Source organism: Syngnathoides biaculeatus, chromosome 10 (genome assembly GCF_019802595.1).
Source record: "Syngnathoides biaculeatus isolate LvHL_M chromosome 10, ASM1980259v1, whole genome shotgun sequence".
NCBI lineage: Eukaryota > Metazoa > Chordata > Actinopteri > Syngnathiformes > Syngnathidae > Syngnathoides > Syngnathoides biaculeatus.
The window spans coordinates 21572529-21591009 of NC_084649.1; the positions used below are offsets into that span (position 1 = coordinate 21572529).

At 45.5% G+C, this 18481-nt stretch overlaps 1 protein-coding gene across 3 annotated transcripts in view; it reads left to right on the forward strand.

Moving 5' to 3' along the window:
- igsf21a (immunoglobin superfamily, member 21a) overlaps positions 1 to 18481 on the forward strand; it is a 300524-nt gene that overhangs the window by 149937 nt on the left and 132106 nt on the right. For all 3 annotated transcript variants that reach the window (XM_061833614.1, XM_061833616.1, XM_061833615.1), the window contains exon 2: positions 8386 to 8498. In XM_061833614.1, coding sequence (XP_061689598.1) covers positions 8386 to 8498 — 113 coding nt within the window. The remainder of the gene's footprint in view (positions 1 to 8385; positions 8499 to 18481) is intronic.

Genomic DNA, 18481 nt, shown 5'->3' on the forward strand with positions numbered 1-18481 from the left:
AAATGCAAGCCGCCACGAGCGATTTGCAGGCTGGAGTGAGCACACGCCACACTTTGTATGACGCGTCCAACTTCTTCACGAGCTGTCCTTCCTCTCTTTTCCATCAGGTCAAGGCTGACCAGTTCTAAAGCTTTGGTTTCTCCTTTTATGCACCGAGTCTAAAAGGCTTTTTAATGTGCAGCGACACAGAAGACGCTCGGCGTCTCACTTCATCCTCGCTGAATTTTGACATTCAGAGCCGCCATTTTCTCCCCGCCGCCCTACCTCCTTTGCCTGCCAGCGCCCGTGACCCGCGCCGGTGCGAAGTTTGCGCGCTGAATGCACAAACGGCGACGGACCGAGCCACTCGCCGGTCCCCTCTCCGCGTTACCACGACAACTTGCTGCTTCGGAGTCTTTCATTAATATGCGGCCCCGGTCCTGCGTTGCTTATTAAAAACAGAGGAATATCTCGCAAACAGAGGTGAAAATAACATTGGGACACAGCTTGGAATGATGTGCATTTATCTGTTTGTCATGTGTGGAATTGACATGTGAAACAATGACTGCAAGCAGGCTTTTACGCAAATGAAAACATAGAGCAGTAAACAACAAGATAAACGGCTATTTGGAAGATTGCTTTTTTTGGGGGGGGGGCGGGCATGGTATTAAGCTACAGGGATTTTGTGGGGAGCCCGGCGTGTATCGGTGCGTCACAGGTGCCCACCTGCTTTTACAAGGAAAAGAAATAACGCCTTCGAGCAGAACCGACAAGTTCTGACACGGCGCGTTTGTATTTGTGTCTGCAGTCGATTTGCGGAATTAGACGGCCGCCCGACATCGTCTGCTCCTCCGCCAGTTCATTTGTATTCCGGGCTTTTTGTGAGGCAGTTGAAATGCGAAAAGCAAGAACTTTTAGCTAAGTGGCTCTCATTTATCTCCCTGATAGCACCGGTAAAGAAACTTTATGTTTGCTCTGGTGTTTCCACCCAATTGATACTCGGGCAAAGTTGTTCACTTATGTGATTGCAACGCAAATACCGTAATTTCCGGCCTACAGAGCGGACCGGATTATGAGCCTCACCAGTACATTTGTAAGGGAAATACTATTTGGTACTTACATAAGCCGCAAGTGCCCACATTGAAACACAAGATATTTACAAAGAAAGACGGTACACATATTTTTCTTTGTTTTAAGTTTTAATGCCTAATCTTAGCTTGACATAGTAGCAACGCGGTAGCACAGGACTAACAAAGCTGGTTTAAAAAAAAAAAAAAAAAAAACTAAATCACTGAGATGCGGCAGTTACACAGCAGAAACGTGCTAGCGCGGCGCTAATGGTAGCGCGGAAAACGGTGTTTTTCATAAAGTACTAAAATGTTCTGTTTTTCTTATTGAAAATATAAATTACTGTAATTCCTGGCCTATAAGCCGCGACTTTTTTGACACGCTTTCAACCCTGCGGTTTATGCGGTGATGCAGCAAATTTGTGCATTTTTTTTTTCTAACGGCCGCAAAGGGGGCACTCGAGCAGAAAAGAGTGAGACCGGTGGAATATATGTACAGAGGAAGTGACTTTTACCGGTCTGGCCCTGTTAGCGCTGCGGTAGCGTGTTCCCGCAGTGCCTCAAGTGATTTTTACCGGTATGTTTTTTTTTTTTTTTTTTTTTAACTGGCCCTGTTAGCGCGGCATTAGCACGGCGCTAGCATTAGCTTTAAACTCTTTGTGTACCATCTTTCTTTCCAAATTTCTTGTTTCAATGTGGGTTTCAATGTGGGAACTTGCGGCTTTTACAGAGCTGCGGCGTATGTATGTACCAAATGGTATTTCCTTTACAAATGTACTGGGTGAGGCTTATAATCAGGTGCGCCCTTCAGGGTGAGAATTACGGTATTTATTACATACTCGTATGTTTTTTTTTTTGTTTGTGAGTCCAGAACAGATTAATGTTGTTTCCATTCATTTCAACAGGGAAAGATGAAATGAAATAAAAACAATAAAACATTTTAGGTGAACTTGGATCGCAAGTCAGGGTTGCGAGGACGACGCTTGGAAGTTGAGGTCCACTCATTCCGGGTCGCTCCACCTTTTTCTACGGGTATCACCCAAAACAGCCACAAAAAAAAAAACAGAGAAATATGCAAAACTCTGCCTCGAGTTAACGCTTCTGTTGTAGTTTTCCATTTGAAATTCCGTCAAGGTCTTAAGGCGCGTAAACCGCAACAGCATCGCGCTTTGCGTCTGGTGTTGACGGTAAACGTCATCCCGCCTCCCCCTGCCCTGATTATATAACTATTTACAACTCTCCCGAGGAAACGCGCACACCAGCTAACGACGCATTTGTCCTCCCCGCATCGACGTTCCCAGACAGCTCTCGGCTTCGTGTCTTATCATCCCCCGGATACTGTGACCGTGAAACGTCGACGGCTCGGACTCTCCCGGGGCTGGTTCTGTGAACCTCGCCTTGTGGTCTTACCTCTTGCTTCTGTGTGTGTGCGTGTCGGTGCCCCTCCCTCCCCCCATCATTTTATGTGTTCAGAGATCAAAGACTCTTCTGGGGTCCTTAATGGGTTGTGATTTATGCATAATAATTATGTGGGATTTTATGGATTGTGGCGCAACTTGTGGTCCTGATGATTGTGAAACTGGCAGACTGTCGAGTGAATTCTAATTTGGATTGCCGCCAAATGTGTGCACGTTCATACGGACCCACCTCCCGCAAATATGGCTGCTTTTGCTCATGAAAATGGATGCATAAATGTATTTACTGGAAAACTCGAAATTGACACCAAACTTTTAGTTTGAAACGCCTTCTTTTTTTTGACATATCCTAAGTACTTTGGTAGTATTTGCACTTGGCTGTGTCTGTTGTATTGAGAACTTGCTAGTAAAAGTAAGTTTCTTTCGGCTTGTCCCGTTAGGGGTCGCCACAGCGTGACATTTCAGATGAACCCTCATATTTGTTTGGCACAGTTTTTATGCCCTTCCCGACGCGACCCCTCTTGGGCGAGTAGAGGCCCCAGTGAGCTACGAACTCACAACCCCCGGTCCGCGCACTCATTTGGCAGGTTGATGAAGTGCTGCCTCTACGACTGAAAATGTGCGACCTCCTCTTTAGACCTCTTTAGTACCTCACTAACAATTTAATAAAAAAAAAAAAGGCAATTTAAAAAAAAAAAAAAGAATAAAACCACATTGGTCTTCGTACAAGTGTCCAGTAAAGGCTTCTCTTACAGCGCCTTCTCTTTGGCAAAGTTTTATATCTGGTCTATCCATATTTGGCTAAGACCGCCGCCCCCTTTGCTCTGATTGGACATACCCACACGTGTTTATGTTAACAGTGCTGGCTCGGGTTTTTTTTTTGGCTTCGATGGTGACACAGACATCATTACGACTCCCGTTAACGGTTTTAAACATGTTCAAAATGGAAAAAATAGGTCTCCATTCAAAAATTAGTATTTCCTGTAAAACGAGATGTTTTTTGGGTTTCTTCTTTCTCAAAAACTCTGCTTTTGAGGAACAACTACAGTTTGTCCGTTAACTAAAGTTTTTGTAATGTTACATGACATTTTTTTTGCGGTTGTGAGAGAAGGGCTTACTTTTATGGCTGTTTTTGTCGGACATTTATTGATTTTTCTTGAAAATACACGGGAAGTCATGCGCACGGTGAAGCCTTTCTGTAATTTCTGCTAACAACCCAGACTAAACCCTGACATTCAAAAGCTCATCTTGCAGTCCAGATGTATCTGTTCAACATACTTCCTTGATACCAATTCCCAGGCTTTGGCGGTATATTGGCCCATCTTGGGGAAAAATTGTGCGTTGGTCACCACTACCCTCCACCGCCAACAGACAGACACCCCCCCCCCCCTCCCCGTTAGGGTTGCAACACACACACACACCTGAGCCCGGAGTCTCGTGATTGACAAGTGATGAAAAGGCCACGGCTTGTGTAACGCTTTTGTCAAAGCTTGCTTGATTCTCACAACACACAGTTTGCGCTTTGACGTCATTCAGATCAAATCGATGATGTTCCCGGAGTGAGGAACTGCGTACTTTGGACTTTGACTAAGAGTGCACGCAGTCCCTCATATGTTCATTATCTGTCGACGTTTGAATCCGGAATGAATGAGCACGAAGATGCAACCATTTTACTGTTCCCGTGAACGCACCTTCGTGCCAGTCGCACTTGCTGAGATTATTTGTTTAAAACATTTAGAGACCACCACCTGACTCCATTCAGGAAAACGCTCCATTTTTAGCACTCGATCGCCTTGATGATGATTTTTTTGAGGAGGGGGGAGAGCAAAATTGGGAAATTTGTCAAATATTATTTTCTTTATGACACTTTTTGCCTGACGAATAGTGCGGTGAAACCTTGGTGCATTTGAAAAATCCCCAGCATACTTTTACGTCGGTACCTTTTAACCTTAGCCTAACCCAGTGGCTGCTGGTCATTTGGGGTTTCTCGGGCCACGAGGGTCCCTACATACCACTTTCCTTGAAGATAATATCTTCAGTAAGGATTAATAATAAAAAATGAGTTTTCTATACGTATTTTTAGATGAGAGAGATATCCAGCCATCCACTTTCTTTGCCGCTTATCCTCACGAGGGTCACTGGTGAGTGCTGGAGCCTATCCTAGCTGTCAACAGGCAGGAGGCGGGTTGCACCCTGAACTGGTTGCCAGCCAATCGCAAGGCTCATCGAGACAAACAGGTGCACTCACAAGCACACCTATGGGCAATTTAGAGTGTCCAATTAATGTTGCATGTTTTGGGGATGTGGGAGGAAACTGGAGTGCCCGGAGAAAAGCCACGCAGACACGGGGAGAACATGCAAACTCCACACAAGCGGGTCCGGGATTGAACCGGGACCTCAGAACTGTGAAGCCAAAGCTTTACCAGCTTTACCAGCTTCACCACCATGCCGCAGCAAGATATTATATGGTTAATAATGAGTAATATTGTTTCGGTCATGTGGGTTGTCCAGTTAGTGATGGCACATGACACAATTTGGTGGCGGCGGGATTTTGTTTGGGAGTAGATTTACATTTTGGGAAATTTGACGTTCTCAATGTGACAAAGAAGAACATGGAGCCCCCGTGAGATGATCTTGTTCCTCCAGATGAAAACGAGTTAGACGCTAGCGACCCACTAATATGGTATCTTCCAATTAAACACTTCACACTCTCCGGTGTGACGGTCTGAGCGGTCCCGGTGCTGAAAAGTCTCTTTGTGAGTCCAATCCATGCTTCCCTCAATGTAGAAGAAGGGGAACTATGAGACCGGGAGATTTCCCAGTAAGCGTCTGCTACGTACCCAGAGTTCCCCTGTTCGTAACGCATGCGCATTCATCACAAGGAGACTTTTCAGCACGGGGGAGCGCTCAGACTGTCACACCGGTTTCCCACTCTACACCTCGAAATTGATTTATTTTCAGGTGGGGTGTCGCTGAAGCAATTCCCTCACATCATTTGCTTGGTACTGTTTTCAGCATGCAGCAGTATGTATGTACCATGTACCGATCCGCTCCCAGTGCAGATTGTTGTTTCAGTGCAGTTGCTTAAGCAATGTCCTTCTCGATAAGTACCAAATCTTGCCCTTTTTCATGCTCTAGTTGCGGGGAAAACTGATGGGGAAAGCATGACCTTTGGTGGCGTTTCCGCCACACGCACAGGTCCCCTTTTAGCCTCGGCGTAACAAGAAGCGCGGGAAGAACGCGGCAATTACAGCGCGTGAAATCCATAACGTGACCGCGATCGGCTGGCGTGGGAACAGCTCGCTCGCGCAGCCCGCAACCGCGCCGACGTGAAGCGCCCTGACGAGTGCATCATCCGTGCAGTTTGCTCTTTTGAAAATTCCCCATCCTTTCCTGCAGGGTTTCGTCCACTGGCGAAACTACATTCCCCTTCGACCCCCCCCACCCCCCCCTATGAATTGCCCAAAATGCCTTTCCGCACTAGCATGAGTGAACCACTAGGCCTTTAAAATATTGTACGCTAGTCTCACATATTTCAGAAGCACCACAATCTTAGCCGATCCAATACAAGACCTACTTTGAAAATTCTGTCTTTACAAGGATCATATTGCTACGTTTTGATGAATTGACCTAAAGTAAGCTTTCTTATCTTCCGGTCATGCTCGGTGAGCACGATTTCTTACGAGAAAAACCTTCACGAGTCGGACTGCTCGGCCTGCGGCTTTGTGTCAAGTATTGGGGATTTTCTCAAAGCGGCTGACGAGCTAAGGTTTAACCACTCAACATGACTCCGGAGAGAAGAGCCCTCGACGCCGCTGATTTAATCAACATCCTTTAATGAGCACATTAATGGTACGCTCACATGATGGACACGCTGCTCGTGAGCTTAAGTACGTCGCTGCACCGTTTTCTGCGTTTTGGCTTTAACGTGTTCTGGTTTAGGCTAACCGGAATGTAACACTGAGCGTTGGGTCTGGGGTTAGCTGGCAAGCGACTTGAAGACTATTTATCAAGGTCTCCCTCGTCCTTAGTTTTGGATTGAATCTTCAGGTCTACCTGTGTCTACGTTGTGGTTTTTCTATCGTGATCCTACCACAGGTATTGGAGATTAGTCTGTTGAACATATCCATTTTTTATGTTTCAAATTCCCACAAACAGTGTTTTAATGGGTTTAAATATTTTAAAATCAAATCTAAATACATAAAATCTCTCTGGTCTCTCTCTGTCACCTTGGTTTAGGAATTTGACTTCATGAACTTCAAAGCTAGCACTCATCAAGGCTGATGAATCACCCTTTTCATTGAATTACAGGATATTACAACACCAATTGCTAAAGGGTAGGAATAATGGACTGGAATCACTATTTTCGATCCCAAGGCAGCAGGTCCAACAAATCAAGTCCTCACAAATAACACAGACTCAGATTTTATATAAAGCCTTCCCAGGTGAATGAAAGCTGCAGACAGGGAGGTGTAATTCATTCCTTTGTCACCAGCTGTGGTTCTTCTTGTCGTCTCCCACTAGAAGCGTGCTACTGACATGCATCAGTGGAGGCCGAAGCTACTACCCACTTGGTGCAGATCACAGAGAGTTTATAAATCAGCGTCAACAACCTTTTTGAAACTGAGAGCCACTTTTTGGGTACTGATTAATGCGAAGGGCGGGGTGGAACAGTTGGCGCAAGGTGTCTGGTGTTCTATGTGACAGAAGAGTCTCTGCTAGGATGAAGGGGTGTTTATAAAACAGTGGTGAGGCCAGGCATGATGTACAGATTAGAGACGGTGGCACTGAAGAAACAAGAAGAAAGCAGAACTGGAGGTGGCAGAACTGAAGATGTTGAGGTTCTTGCTCTGAGTCAACAAGTTGGATAGGATTAGAAACGAGCTCGTTAGAGGGACAGCCAAAGTTGGATGTTTCGGAGACAAGGGTCGAGAGAGAAGACTTCGATGGTTTGGACATCTTCAGAGGCGAGAGAGTGAGTATGTTGGTAGAAGGGTGCCGCCAGGCAAAAGAGGGAGAGGAAGACCAAAGAAAAGGTTGATGGATGTGGTGAGAGAGGACATGAGGACAATTGGTGTTAGAGAGGAAGATGCAGAAGATAGGCTAAGATGGCACAAGATGACACGCTGTGGCGACCCCTGATCGGGACAAGCTGAGAAGAAGATTAATGCGAGGGGCTAGCAGTTTGGTCAAATGTCCTTGATCTGTTTCTAACGACATGCCGATATCTCATAATCTCATAATAATTGCACTGCAAGAAGCATTTAACGGCGTGGAAAAGGGCTAAATGTCAATATGCACCACATTCTCCATGAAGTCATGCAAGTTTGTACAACAGTTCTACAACTATCCTTAGAAATCGCAATGTCCCATCTGTGTGATTCACGATGCAGAACAGGACAGTATTAGTCTGGAAACAGACAAGTAACTAGTGACTCGTTTATTCTTGAAACAAATGTAGAATTTTCCATCCGTTTGACGAGAGGAGGAGAACCCGAGTCTATCTCGGAGGGGGATTCATAGGAATGAATCCCCTGCCAGCTGCACCAAAGTTATCTCTGTCATTGGGCCTTCTGGAGATGTCTTTTCACCAAATGGAAAGTTGTCCATTTAGTTTTTGCCGCCCACAGAAACTTTCCAAAGGCAGCCTCTCCTAATAAACACCCCAGTAAACACGGGAAGAGCGTCATTTGCATCCAACAGTTAGGCTATTATGAAGGATGACTCGAGACGTCTTTGTGCACAGGTGGCCAACTTGCCGTTTGCGCGGCGCAAATTGGTTTTACCAGATGGGACGGTAATAAGTCATTAGCCGCCTCTTTTTCTGCTTTGCACACTTTAAATCCGTGAACATCTTGTGGCGGCACGACTGTTTTTGTTCAACTTGCACATTTATTTTTATTTTTTTGCCTGTGCCTTGGCAGGATATCTGACTGTCACCATCGAGCCGCTGCCTCCTGTGGTCGTGGGAGAGACGGTGACCCTCAAGTGTAACTTCAAGACAGATGGGAGGCTCCGGGAAATTGTTTGGTATCGGGTGAGTACAACTGCGGTTCTGGAGTCACAAAAAAAAAAAAAAAAAATCTCTGTAATCTGAAAATTTACATCTACACAAATTAGATGTATGATACTTTTTTCAGTTTTTAGCTAGTTTAGCATTTTTTTCTTCCTCTGTTCTCAACATTAGCAAAAGAAATTAGCCAACACAGGCTTGTTCTTGGTTTAAAAAAAACATTTTGTAATGTTTTTTTTTTTTTTTTTTTTAATGTTTTTGCTTGTCACTACAAACATAATGTAAGTTAATATAAGAGAGAAACTAAACTACAACTGAGCCTTTTTTCAAACTTCTGTACTTCTACTTAAAAGGGCAGTTTGAAGTGTGAAAACTGTTTTCAAATTCACCGTGAATGGAAATCACTCGTAAACAAAGTAGCAGCGCTAGCAACGCTAATCACAAAATCTGCCTTCTACCATCTTAAAAACAGATCTAGAGTCAAGTCTTGTATGTGTCAAGCAGACCAGGAAAAGCTCCTCCATGCTTTTATCTCAAGTAGACTTGACTATTGTAATGGTCTTCTGACCAAAAAAAGAGTATAAAACAGCTGAAGCTCATTCAGAATGCTGCAAACCAAAGCGGTCAGAGCATAGAACTCCAATCCTAAAGTCCCTGCACTGGCTTCCAGTCAGCTTTAGAATAGATTTTAAAGTTCTGCTACTGGTCTATGAATCAATAAGTGGTTTAGGTCCTGAACACATGAAAGAAATGCTTACGCAATAGAAACCCAGTAGAGCTCTGCGATGGACTGACTCAGGTCAAATAGTGGAGCGCAGAGTCCAAAGCAAACACGGTGAAGCAGCATTTAGCTATTATGCTGCACACAAGTGGAAGAAGTTGCCAACAGACGTGAGGTCAGCCCCAAGTGTGAATGGTTCTAATTCCAGGTTGAAAACTCTTAGTTTTTTCTCATGCTTTTTATAATATAGCCACATATTACTTGCACTGTATGCGGTTTTAATTCTTTTTTTAAATATTTTGTTTGTCATTTTTATTGTTTTTATCACATTTTAAATGTTTTATCTCTCTGTTTTCAAATGCATTTAATCATGTAAAGCACATTGAGTTACCTCGTGTGTGAAATGCGCTATACAAATATTTTTGCTTTGCTTTAATCTAGCATTAGCAATTTAACTAAACCGATGTTAGCCTCTGCTGCTACATTGATAGCGTGACTGACTATAACTTCTTCTTCTTTTCCTTTCGGCTTGTCCCGTTAGGGGTCGCCACAGCGTGTCATCTTTTTCCATCTTAGCCTATCTCCTGCATCTTTCTCTCCAACCCCAACTACCCTCATGTCTTCCCTCACCACATCCATCACCTCTTTGGTCTTCCTCTCACTTTTTTGCCTGGCAGCTCCATCCTCAGCACCCTTCTACCAATATAGTCCCAACATTCAAAGTCCCTACACTCATTTGTAGGCTCTGTGCATTCCTCTTTTTCTTCTGAAGACGAATCCGCTTCCCTCCTCTTCTTTGTCTTCGACCCACAGTAACTGAATTTCCACCGACGCCCTGCAAATTAGCATTGCCGGGGGCGGGCGTTGTTAACCCGGGCCACGACCGATCCGGTATGGGATTCTTTAGATGAACGCTCATATTTGTTTGGCACAGTTTTTACGCCGGGTGCCCGTCCTGACGCAACACTCTGCGTTTATCCGGGCTTGGGACCGGCTATAACACTAAATGTAATCATTTTTAAGTTTTGTACTTTGGAATGTAATATCAATTAACACAGTACAGGATGTGAGAACTTTTAATTCCTCTGTATTAGCGAACCGTTCGAAAATGACTTTTATTGCGACACGAGAACTCAGTCTCCCGCGTGCCAGTCCTCCCGCCATGTCAAACCTCGGCCTTTTACTTTGGCCAGCTGCTTGGGAGGCGTCCCTGGCTGTCGCCGGTGTTGCTTAATAGTTCACAGCTGGCGATTCAGCGGTTATTAAAGTCCCGAGCGCTTCACTACGCTGTGCAACTGCTGCCAATAATTAAATTTCTGTTGGAGAGAAGAAGACGACGACGAAGTGGGGGGGGGGGGGACAGCGTATGCCGGTAGGAGTTTATTCTGGGCCATAAAACCGCTGGATGAAATTAATACGCGTGTGTTCCCTGATATGCGGTGTCGTATTCCTGGCTTTATGACTGAAACTCCTCAATGACGGGAACACAAATTATCTTTTTCAAAACAGCAGGACTCTTAATGAGGCTGATGAGGAGCGCATGTGAAATAAGACAATTGTTGTCGTCATAAAGTTAAGACGGGCTGTTTTACTGACTTTGACTTTTACTCAGCGCAGTGCTTGACTTACTTTTACATTTACGACTGAAAATAATGCCTGCAAAGATAACAAAGGTGAGTTTGCCGCAAATGGCGTGAACTGCGAATAATTGGCATCCCCCTCAAAATGTTAATTGCCTAAAGTATGCTCTAAAAACTGTGTAATGCAATTTTAAACTGTTTATTGATATTTTTATTGCCAAAATAAACATACCACAAAGAAAATTACACATTCACCCATCCAATTTCTTTGCCGCTTATCCTCACGAGGGTCTCGGGGAGTGCTGGAGCCTATCCCAGCTGTCATCAGGGAGGAGGCGGGATACACCCTGAACCGGTTGCCAGCCAATCGCAAGGCACATAGAGACAGTCACACTCACAATCCACCCAGGGGCAATTTAGAGTGTCCAATTAATGTTGCATGTTTTTGGGATGTGGGAGGAAACCAAAGTGCCCGGAGGAAACCCACGCAGGCACGGGGAGAACATGTAAAGTCCACACAGGTGGGGCTGGAATCGAACCTGAGTCCTCAGAACTGTGAGGCCAACGCGTCCCCACCGGGCTAAATTAAACAGTTTCCTTGAAGTCTCCTAGTTTAATGGTAACCCATAATGGGAAATGCCATAGACGGGCCTAATGAATCCAGGCTGCACGCCAGACAGAGGAGCAAAATGTCCATTGAAAGGAAGCCCCCACCACCCCCCACCCCACCCAAAAAATGAAAAAGATTTTTTTGTTTCCCCTTTTATAACACATGAAGCTGACAATGAAGCCCTGTCTGAACAGGAATTGGGGTCAAGGAAGTATGTATGCAAGTATGACAACTGAGGGACATGCTCTGTATGTTGGGTGGTTAAAGGAATCTGGAAATATACATTGAGTGCTTTTTTTATGCAATCAAATTTTTTTAAAGGCAATTATTTTAAGGATAATATTGTAAAACGAGTCCCTCCACATTTGAACGGTTTTAGATCATAGATTTTTAAAAAATATATATTTACAGTTTAAAATGCAATATTAATGTAGGCAGTGGCACGGTGGAACAACGTGTTAGAGTGTTGGCCTCACAGTTCTGAGGACCGGGATTCATATCCCAACCCCGCTTGTGTGGGGTTTTTATGTTCTTCCTGTGCCTGCGCGGGTTTTCTCTGTTGCACTCTAGTTTTCTCTCACATCCCAAAAACGTGCTTTCAATGGAGACTCTAAATTGCCCCAAGGTGTGATTGTGAGGGCGACTGTTGTCTGTCTCAACGTGCCCTGCGATTGGCTGGCAACCAGTTCAGGGTGTACCCCTGCCTCCTGTCCGTTGACAGCTGGGATAGGCTCCGGCACTCCCTGCGACCGTTGTGAGGATAAGCAGCTAAGAAAATGGATGGATGGATGTAGGCAATCTGGGGTTTATCAATGATGCTAGGCCAAATCATGGGCCATTACTCAAATTAGAACATGCCCGGGCTCCTCCTTTTTAAGTTTTGGCGAGTGCCGTTACCACGGTTACGATAACGGCTTGCTTTTTAGGGTGACTGAACAAACCTTAATCTGTGTTTTGGCCTGAAGTCTGCGCGCAATTGCTCTCTCAGCAAACAAACAGCAATCAGCCGCTGTGAAGGTCTGTCGGAAAACACAAAAAAAAAAGAAAAAAAAAATTGGCCTCGCGGTTGGAAACGAGGCCACGGCTACACCCCCCCCCGCCCCCCGCACCCCCAACTGCATCCTCCCCCGTGCTGGTTTCATTTATTTACCTGCTGACCCCATTCCTTGCCAACTCACCCTCAAAGTATTTTGATGTCTCTCCTTTTTTTTTTTTTTTTTACAACAAGCTGCATTTCAAACAAACGTATTGTAGAATGCTGGCAGGAAAAATGTCAGGAAGAGCCTGATTAAAATGAAGAGTTCGCGACGAGAAAGTAAATTGTCAAGCGATGTCGTGTGAATTAAATGTTTCCCCTTTTCGACGGCGTCATCTTGACGAAGGCTGTCCCTGTGGCACAAAAGATGCGCTCACATTGTGACAAGTTCGGAGCAACGCCGATGCAGTTGTCCACTAACGCTACGATCACTCGGACGACGCGACCGTTAGCGCGGTCGCTCGCGCCGCGACACATTTGCGCTGCGGCCCCGCGTCGCCGTGTCACAATATGGCTGATTCACTGTGACGCGCAAGTATTCTAAAGGTCATTTATAATCACCCGGTTTTTATAGTAACTGACGCAGTCAAAACAGAAACTCAAGCGCAAACTGAATACATGACCCGGATGAGTGATGAGTAAAGTATTCCGCTGAGGGTTTTTTTTTTTTTTTTTTTTTTGTGTGTGTGTGTAATAATATTCGAATACTGTAACACAAGCAACTGTCACGAGCAGTCGGTGCGGGGGACGACCCAAATGCAGGACTCCGAGGCAGAGGCATAATGTCCAGTGGATTTTATTTCAGAAGCGGTGTCCGCACCCGGTGACCTGGTGCGAACTGAATGAACTGGCAAATGCCCGTGACAAATGTGGAACAGCCAGAGGTCGCGCCGCCCAGAGCGGTGACCAGGCCACGTCCCTCCTGGCAGTTCTCCAGCCCCGCTCATGACAGGAACATGAGCTGACGTTGCTTCCTGAACTTCGCAATTATGGATAGGATTTGATGATGATGATTTCCACTTTTCCGATTCCACTTTCGATGGCGCTTATTGATTTGATTCATAATCGATTCACATTCACAAGGTACTCGGTAGGCATGAAGGCCAAAAAAAAAAAAAACTGATAAAGATATTTTAAGTCCTCCTCACCAGTAGTTAGGGCGACACTGCTGCACATCACCAAATCATAAAGTGCATGAGAAAGGGAGAAAGGCCTTTGTTTACAATTATCTTAATTGAAATATCCATCCAATCATTTCCTTTGCTGCTTATCCTCACGAGGGTCGTGGAGTGCTGGAGCCTATCCCAGCTGTCAACGGGCAGGAAGCGGGGTACACCCTGAACTGGTTGCCAGCCAATCGCAGGGCACAAAGAGACAAACAGCCGCACTCACAATCACACCTATGGGCAATTTAGAGTGTCCAATTAATGTTGCACGTTTTTGGGATGTGGGAGGAAACCAGAGACCCCGGAGAAAACCCACGCAGGCACGGGGAGAACATGTAAACTCCACACAGGCGGGGCTGGGATCGAACCCGGGTCCTCAGAACTGTGAAGCCAACGCTTTACCAGCTGGTCCACAGTGCCGCTCTTAGTTGAAATATTGTGGCATCAGTACTTGGTCTCATACTCGGGAGGGAATAAATACTCAAACTGGTATGAGTCTGAAAAAACGTACCTTAAAAAAAAAAATAGCACTACTGACTGAAGAACATTCTACTCCATTTGATACTACATTTGGAACTTTGTAATACTGTGACACGGTCATAAAGAAATAATTTAGTACCACTGTAGCCTCTCAAACACAACTGTATCATAATAATATTGCGCAGTTGTAAAGTAACTGTGTAATATAGCTGTAACTGCAACACAATCTTGCAGTAATAGCGCAACACGTAATGTAATACTATAATACAGCTGAAACTGTAATACGAATTGACACTCTTCTGAAGCGATACCCTGATGTTGTAAATTGACACTAACGCAGTCGTAATACTGCAATACAGACACGTATCATCTGGAACAGGCATCCATTGTTCGGGTACTTTGTACTTCCTCTCTGTTTGAGGTCATTATCGAGGGAGTCGACGCGCTCAAGGTCAGGGGGAAGCCACCCGCGTATCGCTGATGGCATTCTTTCACGCGGCGGCGAAGGAAATTCCATCAGGCGACGAGGAAATCACGTTCCGGGTCCCGAAGATTTTGTCGTCCGCGTTGTTACGGGGCAAGTAACGAGGTTGCGGGAGAAAGCGGCCCCGGCGTCTCTCGGGTGGCCTCGACTCGGCATCACCGCCGTTGAATTATAAATGTCGGGGCCTCGTGCTCAACTGCCAAACTTTCTTTTCATCTCGGCCTTTTATCGGACTAAACACTGTTGACTTCTCGTTTTACCTCCGGTTCCGGTGGAACCCGGGCTGACGCTCACCTGGGGAATGCTTCCGTCGAATCGGAGCTCGGCCGGTCGGCACCGCTCGCGCTCAGACGGAATATTTCAGCGCCGGCGGCGTCCGCGTCCTGACATATTCTGTTTGAGGATTTGCGATGCTTCCAGACCGCAGTCAGAATAAGCGAGCGTGCGCGTCAAGATAAGGCCGATCGCTTTACAGAACCTTTTAAGCCACAATTAATCAAAACGCTCTTAACTTTATGTGCGGAACGAGAGAGATAACACTGAAGGATTTTGGGTCCCTTTCATGTTGAATACTTTTCCACTTTATTCCCACTGGTGAATTCGTCCTCGCCTTTTTCCACAAAGTGAGATTCATATTTTTACGAAATAAACGGTGCATTTTTAAACCTCTGCAGCAATAGTCAGAATAATAATAGCGACGATGATCATGATGGGAGGGATTCTTCCGATCAAATTCACCCCAAATTTCACAAAACGGACGACTGAGTGATCACCTTTTCCTGCATCCTGTTATGATGCGTGAAATATCCACCCGATTTCGTGTCGATTTTCTGATTCTTTTTAACTTTCAAATTTTGGGTCATGTCATGAGCAAGGCTCGCCGTCCTGGTCGTGGCCGGGCCGCTGCTCTGGACGGGGTCATCTCTGTCCCCGGTCGCATCTGTTTCGCATGAGGCACTGTGATTGGACCAAGTATTTAAAGGTCAAGTGTCATGAAATGGATGATTTTTATTATATTAATGAAAAAACAGCAGGCGGTATGGACCCATCCATTTTTTTCACCACAAAACATGATTTTGAGGTATGTGGCTTTTTGTCACTCCCGCCATGAAAATCCTCTGGAGGGATTTGTTTTTGAGAAGAAGCAGGAAGTGACGACGGAGGCAGTAGCGCGCTCAAGCGGACTCGTTTCTTTCTATTAGTTTTACCTGCGGGAGGGTAGCTCGTTGTTCCTTTATGTCAGCTAAAATGCCGCCTCGTTGCGTTGCTGGATATTGCTCGAACACTCGGGAGGATGGATCTGGTCTTCATACTTTTCCAAATGATCCGGTGCGTCGTGAAAAATGGATTGCACAGGTGCAAAGGATGAGAGCTTTGTAGGTTCCAAATGACAGGAAGGTGTGTATACAGTTGACAAGGCCAGTCGGCCGCTAGCCGGGGTGGCTCATCTCCGCCGCGGAAGTGGATCAGACGGGGAGGCGGTTTCGCCACGTCGTCGTCGTCGTCGCTCGCGGGCAACGTTGTTGTTATCACTGCCGCGCAGAGGTGGATGGGGTGGGAAGGTGGTTTGGCCGTGATCCGGATATCATCTAAATATGGCTCAAAACAATAGGGAAATATTGCCCCGGTAATGTCACTCGATTATGAGATGTTCTCTTCTTGGAAAAGACCTTCCGTGTCAGAAGGGGCGTGTTCGTCTCCCACAGTTGGGGCCACAGCGTGTTTTCAATGGCGAATGTCCGGGGTGACGTCACGGGCAGGAGTTTAGGCCAATATGGCGACCACTTGGATGTCAAATGACATTTCCGCAACTTTGCGCATGGATGACGCGCTCTCTGCTCATATTTTTTTCATATAGACTATGTATTTTTCATTTCAATATCTATTTTAGAATGTTTTTAGGGATGACACTTGACCTTTAAGTTGAAGTTTTGTCACTGGCATTTGCCAGTTCGTTGCTTTGTGTTAGTGAGTGTGCTTCACCGCATCAAGTGTCACTCCTCTACTTAAATTCATAGTCATCGAACCCTGTTTCTCGGTTTTTTTGGATCCTTCTTTCTTGGACTGTGTAATTTTGCATCTCTTTAGTTAAGAATAAAACCCACTGAACATTATGCCTTTGCCTCAGAAGCCTGCATTTGGGTCCGCCTCCGCACCGCTGGGATGTGACAGGTCATGCTGGGAACCACTATTAGATTTTAATAATTTTAATCAAGACACGTGCGCTTGCGAAACTTGGTCAGTTTTTGGGAATGTTGAAGCCTACCCGAAAGGGAATCCATTCTTCAAAAGAATAAAAGTAAACAGAGCTCGGGCCTTAATAATTCATCTGATTTATACAGTGCTTTTCTAGTTCGTACACTTGAGTTAGTTCATGCAATTGTTTTACAAAAGTCGTACATCTCGACTTTTGTTGCGGACCGGGTTGCACCGCAGCGCGGGGGGGGAAAAAAAAAAAAAGATTGCAGCCATTAGTCACTTTGTAGGCGTCGTGCTCTGCAAATGCCGCATTCGCCGTTCTTCCCGCTTGGCTTGCTCGCTGTGATCCTGTCAGCCCACAAACGTGACCCACGTGCAAGTTAAAGCATCGCCGGCCAGCTGTGTTTGGACACAGGCCAGCTGCCTTAATTGCTTGGAGAACAACACAAGGATTATATTTGGAAACATTTCGACACGCTGACCTGACTGCAAGTGCAAAGTAGACGTCAAGAAAAGAAAGGAATTTTTTTTTTTTTTTTTTTTTTTTTACAAAAATCCAGTAGAGTGGAATGAGACAGTTGATGCCCACGCAGGCTCACTGCTTCTTCTTTTTAATGCCCTCCGGCTTTGACTAGGGTGGTTGGTCCTCAAATTTCCTTTGGCCCACATTTTGACAAATCCCATTAAGGTTGTGTGCGGGGTCCAAGCTGAATCTAGCAGCCATGCAAATGCCTGAACTGTTGTCTGCCAAGAAGGCAGAGGAGTGCGCTACCTGAGGCTTCTGCGACGTTGGCTTCAGTTCTTTGGCAGAAGGTTAATGTTGTTGTTTTTTAGTATTACTTTTTGTGTGTGTGTTTGACGCGGTTCAGCAAAGAGCATAAGTGACGCTAACAATGAACGAGAAATTGAATTTACAGGTAAGAGAACGTAACAAATTAGACGTGTTTAGCAAAAAACGTGTTTAGCAAACCGGTAAAAATACACTTCATACATCCACCCATCCATTTTCTACCGCTTCTCCGGGTCGAGTCGCGGGGGGAGTAGCTTCAGGAGGGATACCCAGACTTCCCTTTCCCAAGCCACTTCTTCCAGTGCTTCCGGAGGGATCCCGAGGCCTTCCCAAGCCAGCTGAGAGACGAAGTCTCTCCAGCATGTCCCAAGGTGGCTTTCCAGTGGGACATGCCCAGAATACCTCACCAGGGAGGGGTCCGAATCAGATGCCCCAGCCACCTCATCTGGCTCCTCTCAATGCGGAGGAGCAGCGGCTCGACACTGATCCCGTCCCTGTTGACCGAGCTTCTCACCCTACCACTCAGGGAGAGCCCGGACACCCTGCGGCGGAAACTCATTTTGGCCACTTCTATCCGGGATCTTGTTCTTTCGATCAGGACCCACAGCTCATGCCCATAGTTGAGGCTAGGAACATAGATTGACCGGTATACACCTCACAAATAAGGATTCACACTCTTCTGTTCAGTTTTTTGTTTTTTTTTATGATGGTAGTATCGTTAAAAAAATATGCATTAAGTCATGAAATCATGCCTTTTGTGTTGTAAATGCAGCGTAAACATGCAGAACCACAAATAATATTATATACATTATAGAGATATTTGGTATTAAATTGGAATTAATTTTTCGACTGGTGGTATCAATCCAGTTTAGTTCTTTAGTCCATATTTTACTTGAAATTTAAGCTCATGCAAGTTGTCCTATTTTCAAGGTTTGGCTGTT